At 44.4% G+C, this 22,595-nt stretch overlaps 2 protein-coding genes and 1 long non-coding RNA gene across 18 annotated transcripts in view; 1 reads left to right on the top strand and 2 right to left on the bottom strand.

Annotated features, from left to right (window-relative positions):
- Positions 1–2,073, bottom strand: part of LOC138763097 (uncharacterized) — a 41,080-nt gene extending 39,007 nt beyond the window's left edge. The window contains exons 1-2 of one of the 4 annotated variants that reach the window (XM_069936740.1): positions 1,642–2,073; positions 258–388 (exon numbers count right to left, since the gene is read on the bottom strand). In XM_069936740.1, coding sequence (XP_069792841.1) covers positions 258–372 — 115 coding nt within the window. In that variant the 5' untranslated portion in view covers positions 373–388; positions 1,642–2,073. Of the gene's footprint in view, positions 1–257; positions 571–1,641 lie in introns of those variants that run through there. The other 3 variants (XM_069936744.1, XM_069936741.1, XM_069936742.1) reach the window with 3 other exon arrangements.
- LOC138763099 (uncharacterized) lies at positions 194–19,079 on the top strand. The gene is made up of 2 exons (XR_011357318.1): positions 194–572; positions 18,535–19,079. It is a non-coding gene; the product is annotated as an uncharacterized lncRNA (long non-coding RNA).
- The window catches only part of LOC138763094 (proline-rich transmembrane protein 3), a 115,920-nt gene continuing 109,226 nt past the window's right edge, over positions 15,902–22,595 (bottom strand). For 12 of the 13 annotated variants that reach the window (XM_069936727.1, XM_069936722.1, XM_069936728.1 and 9 more), the window contains one exon: positions 15,902–22,410. In XM_069936727.1, coding sequence (XP_069792828.1) covers positions 20,369–22,410 — 2,042 coding nt within the window. In that variant the 3' untranslated portion in view covers positions 15,902–20,368. The remainder of the gene's footprint in view (positions 22,411–22,595) is intronic. The other variant, XR_011357317.1, reaches the window with a different exon arrangement.

The raw sequence follows: 22,595 nt of genomic DNA, 5'->3' as shown, positions 1-22,595 counted from the left end.
CACAAACTTCCGAGGTAGTTGATGTGCTTTTTTCAGGATATTAGCGTGTTGGGTCCAGGAAATGTCCTTCAAGATAGTAACTCCCAGAAATTATCCATCAATTAAAGGGTTAACTAAAATCAAATGAAATCTGCAAAGTAGAGCACAATGCAGCCATAGCAACTGGGCTTCTACCATAACAACCACACAGTCATAATGAATAAACCTCTCACTGCGACTGCTGCCCTAACATTTCAGGTAGTTAATTAGATGCTCACCTGATTGACTGAGAGTGGGATGGACGCCTGACTCACTTTTGGAAGGAATAGCGGAGTCACGGAGAAGCTTCTTTGTGTGACACTGATTCTCCCACTGCCTGTCAGGGGTGTACATGGTAACGACATCCGCTCTATGGAAGGAAACCCTGGTGAATTTGTGTGGGCCACACCAATGACACAGAGTTATCAATGGGGGGGGGATGGACCATCCAAAGCTACCCTGAAACTGACTCTTCGACAACAGTCGTACTGCTTTGGAAATCAGTTGTACTGCTAATGGACCAAGAGATGCATTTCCATTAGTTACAAAATTAGGTGAGTGTCATTAATAAGTCAGGTGTCCACAAACTTGCCTCCCAAAGGGTGATGTATCACTGAACTTCTCCACCCCAGGGGCTTGTGGAGGCTAGACCCTTATGGGTACAAAGTGAAGAAGCAGATAGAATTTTTGAAAGATTGAGGAATCAGAGGTGTAGGGAAATGGCACAGAAGAGGAGAGGAGAAATGGAGTATATCCACCATGATCTTTATGAATGGCGTGGCTGGCGGTCCTTGTACCTCAGCTGCATTAAATGGGTGAAATAGTCAAAATCCTGAACAAGTCCATCAGATTTTAATGGGAGACACACAGATGCTGGAACCTGGAGGAAAGGGGAGAGGGGAGGGGGAGAGGGAAAAGGGGAGGGGAGGGGGAGAGGGAAAAGGGGAGGGGAGGGGGGAGGGAAAAGGGGAGGGGAGGGGGGAGGGAAAAGGGGAGGGGAGGGGGGAGGGAAAAGGGGAGGGGAGGGGGGAGGGAAAAGGGAAGGGGCGGGGGAGAGGGATAAGGGGAGGGGACTGGGAGAGGGAAAGGGAGAAGGGAGGGAGGAGGAGAGGCGAGGGAAAGCTGGCAGGAGACAGGAAAAGATGGGTGATAGAGCACCAGACAGGAGTGTGAAAAGCCTGGGATAGAGGCCGGGCCAGATGAGAGTGACCATGTCCGCAGCCAGTATTGGGAAATAACATCAGCAATGATATTACACCGAGAGCTGTAGACAGGACGAGAACTTGATGTACAATTTTTTCTCCCGAGTGCGAGTAGGGAAGTGAACATGACCCCGACCTTCCCCTATTCACTTTGCTCGAAGCTAATCATGGTCAAACCCCCACTTAAAATCTCCTCCTCCCCCCCTCCCTCCCCGCGGCTGTTTAAATACAGCCGAACCAGTATCTCCGCTGTTCTGTGCGGGTCAAGGTCGAAATCCACAGATGTAATTAAAGGTGCTATTCCAGTGTCCAAAGGCGAGGAACAACCAACAACAAAATAAAATAACCTTGTCCGCATCTGGGGCTGACTTGGGCGCACTTGTGCAGAGTTTGGAAAAGTTTAGCGGAGTTTGGTACTTACTGGTGCCCGGGTCCGACATCGAGAGCATCCTGTGTTGTGCCACGTGACGGCTCGCTGCTCTGGAGACACTGAAATACCAATGAACAGAGGCTACCAGGAAAGGACTGGTGGATTTTTCAAAACAACACGTAATTAAGTATAGGGAATGACATTCCAGCACACAGCAAAGGAGAGGGGAGAGCTGGAAACACAGAGGACATAGTTAGGAAGACAGATGAGAGGTTCTGTGGAGGAGATTGTGAATCCCAGATGGTATGTTGCCTCCCTGGTGCCAGGGTACGGGACATCTCAGATCGAGTTCACGACTTCTAAGGTGGGAGGGTGAACAGCCAGATGTCCTGGTCCACGTAGGGACCAATGACATAGGTAGGAAGGGCGAGGAGGTCCTGAAAGGAGAGTTTGGGGAGTTAGGCGCTCGGATGAAGAAGAGGATCTCCAAGGTGGTGATCACAGGATTGCTTCCCGTGCCATGTGCTGGAGAGGTAAGAAATTGGAGGATAAGGCAGCTTAACACATGGCTGGAGACATGGTGTAGGAGGGAAGGCTTCAGGTTTCTGGATCACGTGGCTGTGTTCCGGGAAGGAAGGTGGGATCTGTACTGACAGGATGGATTGCATCTGAAATGGAAAGGGAGTAATATCCTTGTGGGGAGGTTTATTAGTCTTGTCCCAATGGGTTTAAACTTGATTTGCAGAGGGAGGGGAACTAGAATGTTAGAGCAGTTCGTGAGCAGGAGGAGAAAGGTCATGTAGGGTCTGCATGTATAGACAGAAATCAAAGGTTTGGACATGCTGGAAATGTCCTCAGGTGTATTTATTTTAATACAAGGAGTATTGATAGAATGGATAATGAGCTTAGGACATGGATTGACATGGGGGATTATGACATTATTGCTATTAGTGAGACTTGGTTGCAGGAGGGACAGCTCAATTTTCTGGGGTTCCGTTGTTTCAGACGTGATAGAGAGGGAGGGGTAGCATTGCTAGTCAGGGAAAATATCACAGCCGTGCAAAGTCAGGACAGCGGGAGGGTTTGTCTACAGAGGTCATATGGGTAGAGCTGAGGAACGGTAAGGGTGTGACCACACTGATAGGGTTGTTTTATAGATCACCCAATAGTCAGAGAGAATTGGAGGAGCAATCTGTCGAGAGATAGCAGATCAATGTAAGAAACAGCGTGTTGTGATAGTGGGAGATGTTAACTTCCCAAATATTGACTGGGACTCCCATACTGTGAAAGGGCTGGATGGCTTGGAGTTTGTCAAATGATTTCAGGAAAGTTTTCTAAATCAATATATAGAGGTACCAATGAGAAAGGATGGAATACTTGATCTCTTATTAAGGAAAAAAACAGGTCAGGTGACAGATGTATGCAGGAGAACAGTGCTAATTTTTTAGGTTCCAAAGCTTACCAAAACGGCGACAAGGAGGTCTCCTGAGCCACCATATTGTATTGGAGCTGTATAATTGACAGCGAACTGCAGGACTACAAAGTAGGGCGACCCATCGTGGAAGAGACAGTTATGTGCAGAATAGAGAATAGCACTCAGCAGAGGGGAGGAGGACAAGGTGCCACCACGAATTGCCAGGATGGACCTGAAGTGGCTCTGAAGTGGCCTGATGAGATGCCTAAGCGGCCTGGTGAGGTGCCAGAGCTCCAGCAGCTCTGCACCCCTGGATGTACGTGTCAGCAAACATTTTGGGTCCAGTGACCATAATGTCATTAGCTTTGTTAATTATGGAAAAGAATATGTCTGGTCCTCATGTTGGGATTCTAAATTGGAGGGAGGCAAATTTTGTGGAAATGAGAAAGAATCTAGGAAGAGTGCATTGGGATGTTGTTTTCTGGAAAGGGTGTGTTAAATAAGTGGAAAGCCTTCAAAGGTGAAATTTTGAGAGTGCAGAGTTTGCATGTTCCTGTTAAGATTAAAGGCAAAGATAATGGGAATAGGGAACCCTGGTTTTTTCAAGGGTTATTAGCAATCTGGTTAAGAAGAAAAGGGAGGTGTGAAGCAGGTATAGGCAACAAGGAACTAATGAGGTACTTAAAGAGTACAGAAAATGCCAGAAAATACTCAAGAAGGAAATCAGGAAGGCAAAAAGAGACTTGAGGTTCCTTTGGCAGATAATGTGAAGGAAACCCAAAGAGTTTCTACAAGTATATTAAGAGTAAAAGGGTAGTAAGGGACAAAATTGTTCTGATTGAGGATCGACGTGGTCAACTATATGTGGAGCCTCACATAATGGGAGAGATCTTAAATGTTTCTTTTGCATCAATATTTACTCAGGAAACAGGCATCATTTTTAATGAAGGGAAACAAACAGAAATGGTCATGGAACATATTGGAGATTAAGAAGGTGTAAGTGCTTGCTGCCTTACAACAAATAAAGTTAGATAAATCACCTGGGCTGGATATGATATTCCCTCAGACCTTGAGGGAGACTAGTGTAGAAATGCAAGGGCCCTGGCAGATACATTTAAAATGTCCTTAGCCATGGGTGACGTGCTGGAGGATTGGAGGGGAGCTCATGTTATCCTGTCGGTAGTAGATAAATTATTGGAAGGAATTCTGAGAGATAAGATATATAGGTATTTGGACAGCCATAGTCTGATTAGGGACAGTCAGTATGGCTTTGTGCATGGTAGGTCATGTTTAACAAATCTTGTAGAGTTTTTCAAGGAGGTTACCAAGAAGGTAGGTGAAGGAAAGGCTATGGATGTTGTCCACATGGACTTCAGTAAAGTCTTTGACAAGGTCCCACATGGGAGGTTAGTTCAGAAGGTTAAGACACTAGGTATCCATGGAGAGGTTGTAAACTGGATTTGAAATTGGCTGTATGGGAGAAAACTGAGAGTGGTGATGGACGATTACTTCTCAGACTGGAGACCTGTGATGAGTGGTGTGCCTCAGAGATCTGTGTTTGGACCATTATTGCTTGTTGTCCATATCAATGATCTGGATGATAATGTGGTAAATTGGATCAGCAGGTTTGCTGATGACACTTAGATAGGAGGTGTAGTGGACAGCGAGGAAGATTTTCAAAGTTTGCAGGGGGATCTGGATCAGTAGGGAGAATGGGCCAAAAAAATGGAAGATGGAGTTTAATGCAGACAAGTGTGAGGTGGTACATTTTGGAAAGGCAAACCAAGGTTGGTCATACATAGTAAATGGTGGGGCACTGAGGAGTGCAGAGTAGCAAAGAGATCTGGGAATGCAGATACATTGTTCTCTGAAGGTGGCACCGCAGGTGGACAGGGTAGTAAAGAGAGTTTTTGGCATCTTAGCCTTTATAAATCAAAGTATTGATTATAGGAGTTGGGATGTTATGATGAAATTGTTTAAGACACTGGTGAGGCCTAATTTGGAATATTGTGTGCAGTTCTGGTCACCTAACTACAGGAAGGATATCAATAAGATTGAGAGAGTGCAGAGAAGATTTACTAGGTTGTTGCCTGTTCTTCAGGAGTTGAGTACAGTGAAAGATTAAAGAGATTAGGACTTTATTCCTTGGAGTGAAAAAGAATGAGGGGAGATTTGATAGAGATTTACAAGATTATGAGAGGTATAGACAGAGTGGATGTGAGTAGGCTTTTTCCATTTAGATTGGGGGAGCTAAATACGAAAGGTCATAGTTTTAAGCTGAAAGGGGAAAGGTTTAGGGGGAACATTAGGGGAAAAATTTTCACTCAGAGAGTGGTGGGAGTGTGGAACGAGTTGCCATCTGATGTGGTGAATGGGGACTCGATCTTGAGTTTTAAGTATAGATTGGATGGATTCATTGGATGGGAGAGTTCTGAAGGGTTATGGAATGAGTGCAGGTCAGTGGGACTGGTGGTTAGTACAGTCTTGAGGGGCCGAACGGCCTGTTTTCAGTGCTGTAGCGTTCTATGGCTCTATATGTAAAAGAAAATGTTTCAACAGTGAGATTGAATTATTTATAAAATCCTTACCAGTGACACGGTCATAAACAAAGCTTTTTGTAGTGCAAGGGCCTGTCCCAGCTTCAAGTGGTTTAGTCATAGAGTTAGATAATGGACTAAAATCAGTGATTACAAATACAAGACTTAAAACAGTCTTTATGGCAGCTTGGAAAGAGGTGATGATTATCAAGTTGTTTTTATGATCAGGTGCTCTCAGTGATCTGGCATGTATGTATTCCCCTCCCTTAAGAGGGGAATACATCCTGTTGGGACCACAGCATCAGTTTCCAAATTGCAGGATAATTTGTGTTCGCTTCCAGAAGTACATTAAGCATAAATTGTTTCTGAACATTCTCTTCAGCTTCACAATAATGTGGTTCCAGCCCATCACTTGGGTCAACATGGATGCTGTAATATTTTCCACTCTTGCAACTGCATGACAACTCAGGGACATTGAGATTTCATCCTCTTCATTTCTCTGCTAGATCGTTATTACCTACCACACGTTACACACTAAAGCTGCCACAGTCATTCCCTCCCAACTCAAACAAGGTCTCTTGGTTTTCTTATCACTTCAGTGGGTCAAGAAAAAAAAGCTTCGTACGGAACAAAATATTAACTGCACAAATCTTCTCAAAGTCCTAAAAGCACCATTTCACTTGCCTATCAACTTTTCCACACTGTTTTCATTTTGTGTAATATGTGCTCAATTCTCACCCACCTATAACAACTTAAGGGTGGGGAGGGAAGAGAGGGGGAAACGAATGAGATCTATATAGTGGTCAGAAATTAAAACACCTGGAGTGGCACCAGAAAAATGACCAATCCAATGCCAATTTAGTACAAAATGGATACCAACATGTTTATTAAAACCAGGCTCTACCTGACAGAATTTGGGCTTTTTTTTTCCAACAATAAGATGTTGTTACAAATGGAAGTCTTATTTACTTGAAAAGTAACAGAACATTTCTCCTCTGATCGAGTTGGGGGGGTTAAGTTTAGATAAGGTGTTATTGGTAATTAATAATAATTATTTTAAATATAACACCGTCTGGGCTCATTTCTATTGCTGCTGTCTGAGTAGGTAATACTTTATTCATCCATTTTTTTTCCCAAAAGCATCTAATCATTTTCCCCCTGCCATATTCTGTGGTAATCAATTCCATGTTCCAACTATTCCATGAGCAAACGATGCCTGCACCTTATTTCCCATAGATTTTTAAGTAACAACCTACAATTCATAATCCACATTCTTTTCACATTTTCTCTGTCCAACTCATTCATATTCTCCTAGATGTTCATCACGCCATGTTTAACACATGAGGAAAGAATGAGCCAAGAATGAAGACATCAGCGAAAGTAAAGAGATCACGTCCAATGAGCAAATGCAAGGAAACCGATACATCAGCGGCCCTCCTGCCTGCATTTTAGTGACATGATTCCCCTTCTCCACTTTTCCTGATTACAAAAGTACTGCAATGGCTTAAAAGTGATTCAGAGCACTCAAAAATGTCAGGCAAGAAATTAGTTCTCAATAGATCCTGTTTTCAAATATCCTCAGTACCAAATAATCTTTGGCCACATTGCTTCCAACAACTGCAGACACAGTAAATCTGATCGAACTTCTCATGATGGGCCAGTGACCCGAACCATTAACTTTGGTTCTCTTCACAGATGCTGCCTGACCTTATTTTCACCGGCATTCTCTGCTTTTTATTAACTTCTATGGAGTGTGGGAGGAAACTCGATGCCAATTTTCTATGGGCCTTGTGCTCCTCTGCTCCTCGATTTCTCATTCATGACTGAATTTGAAAGAGCATCCTTCAATTTCAACCTTTATTTCTTTAAGGTTTTTTTTGGCGGTAGGCTTATCCTCAGGGACAAATTTCCAGCTGTGTAAATACCCCATAATCAGGGGGGGTACTAGTTATCTTTATTTATCCAGTCTCGGTACTTAGCTGTTGCACCGAGGTCTGACGCTTACCTCATCACAGATGTTAAATATTGAATCACCCACTTCTTAAGGCTCTAAAGCTGAAATGGAGCTGATTTCTGCCAGAAACAAACCTGCCTATTCATCCCTTCCATTATCAGTTCCTTGCTTTTTATTTGCTTTTCAGCATTTCACTCTTCTCAAACTGCTGACACTCCCTCAGTTAGATTTACCCTGTGAGCCATCCAATGGGATGACCTTCATTTCTGAATTTCCTCTCTACAGTTTCTTTCCCTCGTTGTTTCTCCCCTCATCTTTGGGTCATACACAGGCAGGGAAGGGAAGCATGTCTTTCACTCCAGGTCCATGCCAACCGTCAAGCACCCATTTCCCTCTAACTCTATTTTAAATTCTCATCAACCTTCACCGACACACTAGGGACAATTTACAGTGGGCAAATTAACCAGCAACCCACCCACCTTTGGGATGTGGGTGGAACCCAGAGCATACAGGGGAACATGCAGACTCCACATACACAGAACTAGAGGCTAGGATTCAAGCAGGATCATTGGGGCTGTGAGGCAGCAGGTCATTTGGCTGTGCTACCTGAATATGCTTGAAACTTATACCTATGATCAAGGACATAGACTAACACATAGCACAGCACTTTAGCCCTCACTGTGGAGCTGACCTACATATTCCTACCAAAATAAGTACTGTATCCTTCTTACCCCATAACCCTCCATTTTTTTTCCATCCCCATGTGGCTGTCTAAGAGATTCTTAAATGTGCCTAATATTTCAGCCTCCACCACAATCCCTGGCAAGGCATTCCAGGCACCCACAACTCTGTGTGTGAAAAAACTTACCCCTTGATGTCTCCCCTAAACTTCCCTCCCTTCAGATGTCCTCTGATGTTTGCTATTCCTGCCCTGGGAAACATACATTGGCTATCCACCTTATCGATGGCTCTCAGAATCTTGTAGGCCTCTATTAAGTCTCCTCTCATCCTTCTTCACTCCAAAGAGAAAAGTCCCAGTTCACTGTCATAAGATTTATTTTTCAATCCAGGCAACATCCTGGTAAATCTCCTCTGCACCCTCTCCATGGCTTCCACATCCTTCCTATAAATGAGGTGACCAGAGCTGAACACAATACTCCAAGCATGATCTCATCAGAGATTTATAGAGTTGCAACATAACCTCTCCACTCTTGAACTCAATACACCTATTAATGAAGCCCAGCATCCCACTAGCCTTCTTAATGTACTGGAGGTGTAGGTCAATCAGGTGTAATTGGGTAGCACAGGCTTCTGGGCCAAATGGCCTGTTATTGTGCTACATGTCTAAAAATTTAACTGTCCTGTCGATTTTCATGGAAACTTTGAGAGATGTATGAATTTAGACCCCAACGTTCTTCTGTTCCTCCACACTGTTAAGTATCCAACCATTAACTCTGTACTAAGCCTTCTGGTTTGACGTTCCAAAATGCATCAGCTCACACTTATCTGGATTGAACTCCATCTGCCACTTTTCTGCCCAACTTTGGATGCAGGGGGGGGGGGGGGGGGGGGGGGGGCTACAGGTCAAGATGAAATGCCGGGACCTCAGACTTCCACTCCCTACCATCCTCCTGGCCAATGTACAGTCCTTGGAGAACAAACTTGATGAACTCCAACTTCAACATCGGAGGGACATCAGGGAGTGTGATGTGGTTTACAAAAACATAGCTAAACCCAGAGAGCACTGCAGCTCAAGGGCTACACCCTCCATTATCCTAATTCAACACCAGTGTCTGGAAAAACCAGAAGAGGTGGCGTTTGTGTCATCTTCAATTTATCATGGTGCACAGACATGATGGTCATGTCTCAGTCCTGCTCCCCCAACCTGGAACATCTGGTGATCAAGTGTCGTCCGTTCTACCTGCCGAAGGAATTCACCACCATCATTCTGGTCACAGAGTACATTCCGCCTCTGGCTAACGTCAGGCTGTCATTGGAGGGACTGAGCACTGTAATAAGCAGACATGAGGCAGCACATCCTGATGCCTTCCCACTCATTAAAAGAGTCTTCAATCGGGCCAACCTGAAGAAGTCTCTGACATGTGAGACCGGGGAACCAACAACCTCAACCACTGCTACACCTCCATGAAAAAAGCATACCGAGCCATACCATGACCACACATCGGTACGTCTGATCACCTGGCTGTACTTCTACTCCCAGCGTATAAGCAGAGACTGGAAACCATTGCACTAGTGGTGAAGACGGCGTAAGTATGGTCAAGGGAGGTGGAGGAGCATCTGCACGACTACTTTGAATCGGTGGACTGGAATATACTCAAGAACTCATCCATAGACTTGAATGAATATGCAACAGGTGTCACTGACTTCATCATGATCTGCGTGGATGAGTGTGTGTCCACACACACATATACCAGGTGTTCTCCAACCAGAAGACCTGGATGAATCAGAGAATCTGCAACCTGCTGAGGGTGAGAACAATGGTGTTTAAGGCCTGGGATCGAGATCTTTACAAGAAGTCTCGGTACAACCTTCACTTTGTGAAGCAAAGTGGCAATTCCGGAGGAAACTAGAGACAGATACATGACAGCTATGGCAGGGAATGCAAGCAATTACAGCCAAAAAAGCGAAGATGAACACTATAGATAACTGTGATGCTTCATTACCCAATAAGCTGAACACCTTCTAATCTTGCTTTGAGAAGAAGAACCATACAGTGCCTATTAGAATCCCTGAGAAGGCTGAGGACCCTGTGATATCTGTCTCTGAGGACGAAGTCAGAACATCAGTCAAGAGGGTGCACCCTCGTGAGTCATCAGGCCCTGATGGCGTACCTGGCAGAGTACTGAAAATCTGCACCAACCAACAAGCCAGAGAGTTCACAAACATTTTCAACCTCTCATTGCTGCAGTCAGAAGTTCCCACCTGCTTCAAAAGGGCATCAATCATCCCAGTACCCAAAAAAAAGTAGTGTGAGCTGCCTCAATGACTACCACCCAGTAGCACTAACTTCTATGGAGATTAAATGCTTTGAGAGGCTGGTCATGGCCAGAATTAGCGCGTACCTAAGCAAAGGTCTGGGCCCACTGGAATTCGCCTGTTGTCACAATCGCTCCACAGCAGATGCAATATCGCTGTCTCCACTCAGCTCTGGATACATCAAAAACAGAAAGCCATATATATGGGTGCTTTTCATCGACCACAGCTCAGCCTTCAACACCAATTATTTCTTCAGTGCTGGTCAAGCTACAATCTCTAGGTCTCTGAAAACCCCTCTGCAACTGGATCCTTGACTTTCTCATCAGACGGCCACAGTCAGTACGAATTGGAAACAACGTCTCCTCCGCACTCATCATCAACACAGGCGCACCCCAAGAGTGCGTGCTTATCTCATTGCTCTACTGTTATACACCATGACTGTGTGGCCGGGCACAATTCCAATGCCATCTATTCGCTGATGACATCACAGTTGTGGGCTGAATTACAACCAGCAATGAAGAAGGAGATAGATCAGCTCATTGAGTGGTGTAATGAGAACAACCTTGCACTCAATGTTAGCAAAACTGAAGAGATGATTGTGGACTTCAGAAGGAAGTCAGGGAACACAACCCAGGGCTCAGTAGTGGAGAGGGTCAAGAACTTCAAATTTCTGTGTGTCAACATCTCTGAGGATCTGTCCTGGAGCCTCCATGCAGTCACAAAGAAGGCCAACCAGCAGCTATACTTTGTGAGGTGTCTGAGGAGATTCAGTATTTCACCAAAGACCATCCTAAACTTCTTCAGGTGTACCGTGGAGAGAATTTGGGCTGGATGTATCACTGTCTGGTATTGTGGTGCCAACTCTCAAGACAAGAATAAACTCCAGAGGGTTGTTAACTCAGCCTACAACGTCCCAGGCACGAGACTTCACTTCATTGAGGACATCTACATGAGGCAGTGTCTTAAAAAAGCAGCCTCTATCCTCAAAGACCCCTCACCACCCAGATCATGCCCTCTTCATTCTGCTACCATCAGGGAAAAGGTACAGGAGCCTAAAGACGAGCACTCAGCAGCGCAAGGACAGCTTCTTCCCCGCTGCCATCAGATTCCTGAATGATCAATCAACCAAAGGCACTGCCTGACTTTTTGTGTTCTGTCTTGTTTTTTCATTTACTATTGTAAAAATGGTTTATATGAATGTTTGCACTGTGATGTTGCCACAAAACACCAAATTTCATAACTTGTTCATGACAATAAATTCTAATTCAGGTTCTGATTCTATCTATATCCTTTTGTAACCTATGACAACATTCAGCACTATCCACAATTATCCAAACTTCATATCATCCACAAACTTACTGAGCAATCCTTCTACTTCTTCATCCAGGACATTTATAAAAATTACAAAGAGTAGGTGTCCCAGAACAGACCCCTGTGACACTCCACAGGTCACCGACCTCCAGGCAGAATACTTTCCTACTTCTCTCTGCTTTCTGCAGTCAAGCCCATTTTTAATCCAAACAGCCTCTATCCTCAAAGACCCCCCACCACCCAGGTCATGCCCTCTTCACTCTGCTACCATCAGGGAAAAGGTACAGGAGCCTAAAGACGAGCACTCAGCGGCACAAGGCCAGCTTCTTCCCCACTGCCATCAGATTCCTGAATGATCAATCAACCAAAGGCACTGGCTGACTTTTTGTGCTCTGTCTTGTTTTTCATTTACTGTTGTAAAAGTGGTTTATATGTTTCATGGATCTTCTACCTCATGACTATCTGGACAAATCTCTTGGGGGATTTTGTTAAATACCTTACTGAAATCCATATGGACTATATCTACAGCACAGTTGGCATGGCGGTTAGCGCATCGCCTTTAAAGCGCCACCGATCGGGACTGGGGCTCAAATCCCACACTGACTAAGGAGTTTGTATGTTCTCCCCATGTCTGCTTGGGTTTTCCCCAGGGCCTCCAGTTTCGTCCCACCATTTGAAGCATACCATGGTTGTAGGTTAATGGAGTGTAAATTGGGTGACACGGACTTGTGGGCCAAAATGGCCTGTTACTATACTGTATGTCTAAATTAAATGACCTTCATCAGTTTCTTTTGTTACCTCTGCAAAATTCTCAATTAGGCCTTCCCTTCACAAAGCCATACTGACTCCTTGAGTAGATTTTAGTACATCGCAAAATTCTGTGGACACTGTGGTTGAAGTAAAAGCACAAAATGCTGGAGAAATTCAGCAGGTTAACATGTAGCAAAGGCAGAGATACATACAATTGATGTGCGATGTGTATATGGTTCAGTTGTTGTTATTAGTAAACCTTGTGTCCAGGGTTTTGTTCAAATCAGTAAAAATATCTTAAAAAGGGGAGAAAAAAAAATCCAACACTTCCTCTTCCTTAATCTTCACACTGTCCAGCACACAGGCCTCTTCTATTCCAACCTCATCCTGATCCAGGTCCTTTTCTCTTGTGAATACTGAAGCAAATTATTCATTTAGAACTGCCCAACCTCCTCCACTTCCAGGCACATGTTGCCTCCTTTATCCTTTAGAGGACTCACCTTCATTCTCATCATCCTTCAGTTCTTCACATATGCATGAACTCCTTGGGATTCTCCTTAATCCTACATGCCAAGACCTTCTCATGCCCTCTTTGAACTCTTGTAAATCTTTTCTTAAACTTCTTCCTGGCTACCATATACTTCTCATGAGCCCTTCCTGTTTCCTATATCCAACGTATACTTCCTTCTTCCTCTTGATTAATTTCCTCACCTGTTTTGTCAAGCATGGTTCCCTTTTCCTACCATCTTTTTCTTCTCCCAGTGGGACAAACCTATTCTGAACCCAGCACAAGTGATCCCTAAACTTCCTCCATGTTTACTCTGTACTTTCACCCTTGAACATCTGCTTCCAATTTACTCTCACTAGTTCCTACCTCATCCCATCATAATTAATCCTTCCCCAATTAAACACTTTCCCATTTTGTCTGTTTTTACCCTTATCCATAGCTATGCTGAAGATCAGGGAGTTGTGGACATACTCATCAAAATGCTCCCCCACCGAGAGGTCCAACACCTGACCAGGTTCATTCCACAGAACCAGATCCAGTGTGGCCTCTCCTCTCGTCGGCTGGTCCACATACTTGCACACACCTGACAAATTTAGCCCCATCTATCCCTCTTGTAGTCAGGAAGTGCCAGTCCATATTGGGGAAGTTGAAATCACCCATAACTACAACCATGTATTTCTTGCACCATTCCAAAATCTGCCTACTTATCTACTCCTTTGTGTCCTGAGGGCTATTTAGGGGCCTACAGACTACTCCCAGCACAGTGATTGCACCCTTCCTATTTCTGACTTCTACCTACACCGACTCAGTGGACACTCCCTCCACTGTGCCCATCCCTGACCAGTAATGCTACTCCTCTCCCCTCTCTTACCTCCCACCCTATTCCTTTTAAAACACCTACACCCAGGTACGTGATCAGCCAATCCTGCTCTTCCTCCAGTCAAGTCTCTGTAATGGGCACAACATCATATTTCCACGTACTGATCCATACACTAAGTTCATCCCCTTTATTTCTAATACTCCTAGAGTTAAAATAGACATATTTATGCCTGTCCTTCCTTGTAAACTCAGAATACATTGCTTCATGCATTTGACTTTCTATCTTATGCTCTTCACTCTGGTTCCCACCCCCCACCCGCCAAATTAGTTTAAACCCTCCTAACATTTCTTGCAAACCTGCCCACCAGGATAACGAATATTGTACAATTTTTAATGGAAGTTGCCAAGAAGTTGGATGAAGGAAAGGCTGTGGATGTTGTCTACATGGACTTTAGTAAGCCCTTTGACAAAGTCCCACATGGGAGGTTAGTTCAGAAGGTTAAGAGATTAGGTATCCATGATGAGGTTGTAAACTGGATTCAAAATTGGCTGTGTGGGAGAAGAGAGTGGATGGTTGCTTCTCAGACTGGAGGCCTGTGACTAGTGGTGAGCCTCAGGGATCTGTGTTGGGACCATTGTTGTTTGTTGTCTATATCAATGATCTGGTTGATAACATATTAAATTGGATTAGCAAGTTTGCTGATGACACAAAGATAGGAGTCGTGGAGAGTGAAAAGGATTTCCAAAACTCGCAGAGGGATCTGGACCATCTGGGAGAATGGGCCAAAAAATGGCAGCTGCAGTTTAATGCAGACAAGTGTGAGGTGAAGCATTTTGGAAGGGCAAACCAAGGTAGGACATGCACAGTAAATGGTGGGACACTGTGGAGGACTAGAGAGATCTAGGAATGCAGATACATTGTTCCTTGAAGGTGGCGCTGCAGGTCAACAGGGTTGTAAAGAACGTTTTTGGTATCTCAACCTTTATAAATCAAAGTATCGTGTATAGGAGTTGGGATGTTATGTTGCAGTTGCTTATTGGTGAGGCCAAATTTGGAATATAGAGTGCAGTTCTAACTACAGGAAGGATGTCAAAAAGATGGAAAGATTTACTAGGATGTTGCCGGGTCTTCAGAAGCTGAGTTACAGGGAAAGATTAAACAGGTTGGGCCTTTATTCCTTGGAGCGAAGAAGAATAAGGGGAGATTTGATAGAGGTTTACAAGATTATCAGAGGTAAAGACAGATTAAATGCAAATAGGCTTTTTCCACAGATTGGGGGAGATAAATACGAGGGATCAATGTTTTAAGCTGAAAGGGGAAAGGTTTAGGGGGAACATTAGGGGGAAGTTCTTCACCCAGAGAGTGGTAGGAGTACGGAATGGGCTACCATCTGATGAATGGTGAATGCGGGGTTGATCTCAAGTTTTAAAAATAGATTGGATAGATACAAGGGCGGGAGCGGTTTGGAGGGTTATGGAGTGGGAGCAGTTCAGTGGGATTAGCTGAATATTGGTCAGCACAGACTAGAAGGGCTGACTGGCTGCTCCTTCACACCTCTTGGAGCTATTCCCTCACACCTCCAGGAGCTGCTCCCTCACACCTCTGACATCTCCTCCCTCACACCTCTGAGACCTCCTCCCTCACACCTCCCTGAGAGATGCTCCCTCACATCTCTGCAATGCTGGGAAAAGATACATGCTCCTTACAGACAGAGGCAAATTCATACCCGGGTCGTTGTTGCGGTGATAGCGTTGTGCTAACTGTTGCGTTAACCAAGCCATCCCAAATGGCAGGGTGTAGCAGGATCATCCTGACATGTACCAAAACATATACTGGCTAGCAACCAGTATATCCTGAATGGATAATCCTCAAAGCCAATCTAAATTTTCTTTTGCATACAGGAATATGGAATCTCATCCACATCTCATACTACATCTCATCCACATTAATGCGCACGAACCATTCCCATGAATTATAATTTCCACGTACATTTTCCACAAAGGATAAAATAAAGCTGCGCAACCAGCAAAAACATTGACTTTATTTTGTGAACAAAACGTAAAAAAGTATACTTTTACTGTCTTGTAAATTTGCTATAAAACAAAGGCCATATAGGATCATTACGGGAGATTTTGAAAATGACCACTGTGCTTTAGCTGTAGAAAGTGTTTCACACAGAATGTCATGTTCCAAAATGCCATCAGCAATGCATCAAAATATACAAATGCTCTGATACAATTAAACACCAGACAATTTCAAATCAATCGCCCCTCTCCGACGGAGCTTCGGGAGCCATGATCTCCAACCTTATACAGTATGTGGCTCTGGAAATTGTCATTACGGTTGACTCATCTGTCTCGAATGGCCATCGTGTGCGGGGTGGCTCCTGGTCTTTGAATGGGGGCTTTTTGCAATAGGTGACTGAGTGACACCAGACAGTGGGACTTTCCTGAATTACAAATTGGGAGCTGAAATGCGTTGTCCATCAGTCAAATCTGTGAGCACAAAGCTTAACTAAAAAAAAAAAACCCCACAGAGATACTGCATCTTTATTTAAGCTGCAATATTTTATGCAATCAAAAACCATAAACCGAATACAAGAAATTAAGTCGGTTTGGCCAAAAAGTTAAATTAGGATAAATTTGTAGTCAATGGGGATAGTATCCTTTTGGAATAGGAAGTGTATAAGGGCAAGCTCCGTAAATGTAACAGCTCTTAGTGAAAAAAGTGATTGTGGTGAACTACTGTTACTCCCGAGACCGGTCCTACCCATAGCTCTTTTGCATGCTCCCCGTTCCACTCTGCCTTGATCAGTCAATGAGGTTGATGGCTGTTCCAATCTATAGTTAATAAAAACCTCTCAATTTCACAGTCTTTTGTGATCAAATATGGTGCGTTAGATCAATTATTGATTTGTGTTGGACATTTCCGCTCCCTTCAATGGACTAATTTTTTTTGCTGGGTTAACCATCAAGATCTGGGTGTTGTATCTGTAGACAGTATTCAGCCTTCAGGAGCTCAGCATGCCAATTGTCAGGTTGCCCTTCAGAATATACAGAAGAAAGAGTCACACACAGTGATCACTCAACAACAGTAACAAACTCAGAGGCGCATTTTAAAAACCTAGACATTTGAATATCACAAAATAGATTTAAGGGTTGCAAGTTCATGAACCAAGATGACCTGTAGTTCAAAAAGAGAGGACCAGCAGCTGCTTTGACCCTCAGCTTTCCAATGTAATCAGCCCCAAATACAAAGGAGCACTCTCCCCATCCCCTCCATGTTAAATTCCACAACACAGTGTCGAATTGAATACTCTCGCCGCTTCACCAACATCCGACTCCCTGATCATTCAAAAGTGAAATATGGTGAACCGGAAATCAGACGGAAAAAATGTTGGAAATATCCAGCAAGGGCAAGCAGTATCGATGGAGGGAGAGACAGATTTGGTATTTCAGGTGAGCACTTTTTGTCCTATTTCTTTTCAGCATTCCCTACTCTTTCCCTCACTTATTTCCCTGTAATCTAATCATTCTCACATCTCAATCAACTCCTTCCTTGATTCTCTCCACTTACACAGGAGTAATTCACCGCAGACACTCAAACTTCTCAGCATGAAGAAGTGGGAGGACAGTGGAGTAACCCAAAAAATTCATGTCGTCACAGGGCGAGCTTGCAAACTCCAAGCAGAGAACACTGGAGGTCAGGACTGAACCTGGGTTGCACGGTGTTATCGCCCTCTTTTCATCAGAGAAACGGACATTAATTTTGTTTCTCTCTTCATAAGTGCAGCCTGACTGATAGATCGCTCTGGCATTTTCACTTTAAATTCCCCATTAATTCACATCCATGCAACTCATTGACCCCTTTACACTCATGCACTTTCTTTCATGCAAACACATGACCGTTTCCCCTGGATGACAATATCACACACAGACAAATGGAACATGTTTCTGCAGTCTCTGTTGCCGAAATCCCTTCCAACTCCAACTGCTGGTGTTGGCTCAATATTAGTGGCATATATACTGCAGCTGTGTCGGTCAGAGTCCGGCAAGCAACCCCCTCCGCGCTGGCGTTGAGCTTTCGTCAAAATGAATGTTGATCTTCTCCGCAAACAGTGCAGTTTCAGAGATCTGTTCAAGCGAGCCTTCGGAAAAGAAGTTGCTCCATCCATTCGGCTGCACTAGTGCATTTAAATGATGGGACCATCTGTTCATATCAAACATAATTCTGTGCTTCTAAGTTAAGCATTTTTCTAAAATAGGGCTGCAGTGGCAAGCTATGAATATTGCTTTCTTGGAAATACTGCGATTCAGGTTTTCCCAGTGATTACAAACACCATTTTTGTTTAAATGTTTGAAAGTAGGTTTGAAGTCATGGTTCCTGATAAAACTTTATTACGCTGAACTCCAGTTTCAAGAGAAATCAGTGGGGCATTGCAGTTATTTATCAGTTCCTGCAGGCATTCTCTCCCTCTGTAAATGGCATTGCCCAACATGGACATAGATTGTTTCTATCCATTCATCTAATGGATTCTGCCAAAATGCAATTGTATTCTATCACTATTTCTTAAAATTGGTGATACTGCACACTCTGTTACTCAAAGTATGCTGCAATGATTGTCTCTTCAACCTGAATGTCTGTATTTTATAGAGGAACTGTCGACAAGCAACAGAGATGCTTCCTCTGTCTGGAGCTAATTAATACCAATAGTCACAGATGTAGATGGTGGGTGGCTGGAACAGACTGCTGCAAGACAGCCCCCAATCCTGAAGAGAAGCTCAATGCAATCTTTCCGAGATTTCTTATCCCAAAATCCAGTCACCTGACATTCAAGTTGAATTTTACGTCCAGCACCTTCTATTTCTGTTGAAACTAACTGAATCACCAATTGCAAAGGGCTGAGTGTGAATGGAATCCATTTCAGAGCACTCCCGCTTGGTTGAAATTACGCAGTGGTGCTGATGCAACCACTAGACTGTCGGTGACCGCCTGCGCCCATCCGCTCTCCTGCACTGCCTAATGCACTGTACCTGCAGGGAGGTAACCTGCGAGACTGGCTCCACCTACTCCCTACCAATCACCGGCTCCACATAAAGGCTCACACTGGCCCTTGGGCAGGAGCAGAGGACACGGAGCCAGAGAGGATACAGAAACCCTGTGTGCGTTTTAAGCTAATTAAAACCTGACATACAGCCTTTCGCTGTTTGTGCCTGTTTGTTCGCACTGCAACGCACCACAGCAGTCTAATCTCGATGAGCTCAGTTTGGACAAACAAAACTTCTGGATATACGTAAGTGGTTGGCCTCTGCTGTTCCTTTAATTTCCGGTTATCATCCCATACACTTTCTCAATCTCTTCGCTACACATTACACAATTCCCTTTATTCAAACCGTTTTATAAAAGCTGGATGTGAATAGCGCAGGGCAAACTTGCCAACTCACCAGCGAGGCAGAGTGAAAAATGCTTTGCCATTGATTTGTCATTCCCACAAAGGCAAGGATTTGCAAGGAGGAGGCTCCATCCTACGATGGCAACAGTGATGGTGGATGGGAAACAAATTTGCAGGCCTGTGATCCTTTCAAAATGTGCTCAATGACGGGAAAGTCTGCAGATACTGGGGTTGTAGCGCAATTACACAAGTGTGCTGGAGAAACTCAGCAGGAAGTAAAGGGTTTTCATTCGCTTCTGAAATCCACTCATTGGAAACGTTAAGGATTTTGATTCCAGTTTTGTGAAGCACTGACGTAATTTCTTTCTGCCTCTGCCTCTCACTCGTGTTCTCTCGTGCCCTTGACACCACCTGGGTCTGAAGGCCTGAAGTCCCACTCATTCTCAGCTTCTGCTTTAGCACACGTATAACCGCTTCTTCTGCAAAAACCTTCATGGAGAGGGTTAATGATGATGAGGTGTGCACTGAGGACGGATAAATGTCAGGTGGCTGACAGTCGGAATCTTGAGGCGTCCCTGGGACAAGGCCGCTCTCTCCCGAGGAAGTGTGGCAGAGTGAGCTCTCTGAGACAAATCGATAAAGTGCTAAACATTCATTATCATAGCAACATGGAATTGGATTGGCTTTGGACTCCAAAAATAATGCTACCTATTCGGTACCAACAAAAATCACTTTGTAAATCATTTGGGTTCATCTATTCTTACCATGTTTTTAAAGTTGACATTATCCTTAGCCCTACTTGCTGTACTGTAAGAGTTATAATGTTCAGATGAGGCGAGCTTTTGAAGGTAGTATGTTAATAAATCAGAGAAAAAAGGGTGTGGTGGCAGTGTGTAATATTCTGCATTACAGCCACACATTGAAATTTTTGTCATAGATTAAGAGTGAATCCTTGGCTGCTTCTCTCTACACTCTTTTGGACAGTGATTGTAATTATGAGCCTCTTCTTAATGATGACGTCAGTTAACTTATCTTCAACCAGATCTTGCCAATTCCCTCCTATGTTATTAAAGACATCAGATCTACACCCAAGTATTAGAGCTCAATAGTATCACTGGAAAGGCTGACATCATCAATCACTCTGATCTCTACAAAGCTCTTTTCTGCTTCAAGATCAGGGTCTTCTGCCTGCAATCTGACATCAGGATTGTCCAAACTCTTGTCCTGTGAGAGAAGACTTTCACTAGCTGGGTCAGCAGAAGGGACACTCTCCTCCGAAGAACGCTCACGAGTCCACGTGTACCAATGGATTCCAAAGGAAGTCCTGGAGATACTGTCCAAGGTGCTTCCAGAAGCTGACCTGTGCAGTCGGCTGGATGCTTGATTGCTGTTGAGATCCAGGACTGATTGCTTTGATGTATCCGTTTGGTTGTTCTTCAGCGAGTCGCTTTGGGCCATGCTGTACAAACAGTCGGGGTCGCTATTCCTCCGAGTAAAATCTGATGGTGGTAACGTAATGCCACCCTGATCACGTGCTTTGTGTACTCTCAAGGAAGAGCAGCCGTCTTCCATGGCGAGGCGGCTAGGATAATGAAGGCTCGAATGATTAAATAAGCTGTCTCGGACAATGTGCTCTCTGAAGAGAGCTTCGTCGATGCTTCGACTGAGGTTGATGGGTGAAGGCGGGCGCAGGTCAAACTCATTGAGAGACAGAGCCGACTCCTTCTCAATGCAGATACTAGTAAACGAACGGCCCATCAACAGATTGTGAGATTTGGGTCCGAGAACTGGTATTTTGGGCCTGTGATCGAGCGACATAATTGAACCATTGTTGCTGCAGTAACTCTTGCCCGGTTTTGCTTCATGAGTTCCATTCACTGTTTTAAGAGGCATGCACTCAGGTCGGTTACAAAGGAGGTTCTTGCAGATAACGTTGCTGGTGATCCTGTCCTGGGTCCCTGAAGACCAGTCAAAGCAGTTGTTCGGGTACTGCGGCCCCTCGCTTTTCCTGTAGTGGTGAAAATACTGAACAATCTTCCTCAAACAGGTGTAGTCAGGCCGACCATGTTGCTGACAGAATGCATACGAGGCCACAAAGCTCATGGCAAAGGACATGGCAATCTCAAAACTTCGATACCAAAACTGAAGGAACCACCATGCCCAATAGAATCGGCCCTTCTCTCCCAACAGTCCATAATTCCACAAGGTTGCATAGACCTGGAGTGCACAACAAAGGAACCCAAAAACAGCACCAAGTGCCATCACCCTTGCGGAAATCAAAAGCTGCCTTAACGTTCTACCGCGATTCTGGTGATCAACCGATTCCTCGTTGCAGTCGACAGGTTTCTGAATCGGACGCATGGCAACCTCAGAGCGACTCTGGAGCTTGCGGTAGCTGAGAAAGAAGGCCATGATCAAAAACGAAGCCCACGAAACGGAAAAGACATGCAGGACCACGTTCACAGCAGGGTTCACCAGGAGGGAGAGAAGATCTCCACTTATCAACACAACGATGTGGAGTGCTGCGATCACGGAGAGGAGAGCTGGACTCTGGAATTTGGATGGCAGCATTTGAAGACTCCCTCCCTTCAGTAACAGCAATGTGAGAGTACCAAAGGTCGTGACGAGGAGGGGAAATGTGACGTTGTACAACATCAAACCGCCTATCAAGGGAAGTTTGACATTGCTGCTGTATGGATCAAGTAATAAGTACAATGCTCTTAAGAAGGCCAATATAAATAGCATGGCATTGGCCGCCATGAGATAGCCAAGGTCTGGAATGTACAAAATAGGAGAGCTAATCAGATTAATAAGTGATATCACCATCAGGGCAATGAAGAGAACTCCTGCCCCGTAAATGTGCATTTCCCAAGCAAATCCCAAATTCTGTTTCACGTCTTTCCAGTGTGAGATTGTTTTATTGAAGGCACAGTCCTTATCCTGCCTGGGGCAGAGCTCGAAATCGGAGCTAATTTTATCCGATCGATTGCCAGCAGTCCTGTTGGAGTTGGCAGTCTGATTTGGCTTAAGAGCCTTGATTGGCGGTATCCGTTCGAGAGGGCCCTGTTCTTTGGGAGACGTAGCGTTGATACCAGTCGAAGAATTGAATTCCATTTTCACAGATGGTTCATCATTCCCTGTAAAAGAGAAGATCAGTGTTATTATTGTGGGAGTTACCATCCATCTTTCAAAGGTGAGGTGCCAAGGAATTAAAACTTATTCCCACTATTACCTAACTGTTCCCAGTAAACATTGTATGAACAATCATTAAAACCATTTACTGAAAATGTGGATAATGCCTTCACTTCCCCTCTCATGTCAA

The sequence above is a fragment of the Narcine bancroftii genome, chromosome 5, assembly GCF_036971445.1.
Source record: "Narcine bancroftii isolate sNarBan1 chromosome 5, sNarBan1.hap1, whole genome shotgun sequence".
NCBI classification, from domain to species: domain Eukaryota; kingdom Metazoa; phylum Chordata; class Chondrichthyes; order Torpediniformes; family Narcinidae; genus Narcine; species Narcine bancroftii.
The sequence above is the reverse complement of the archived record's forward strand: the minus strand, read 5'-3'. Positions and strand labels throughout refer to the sequence as shown.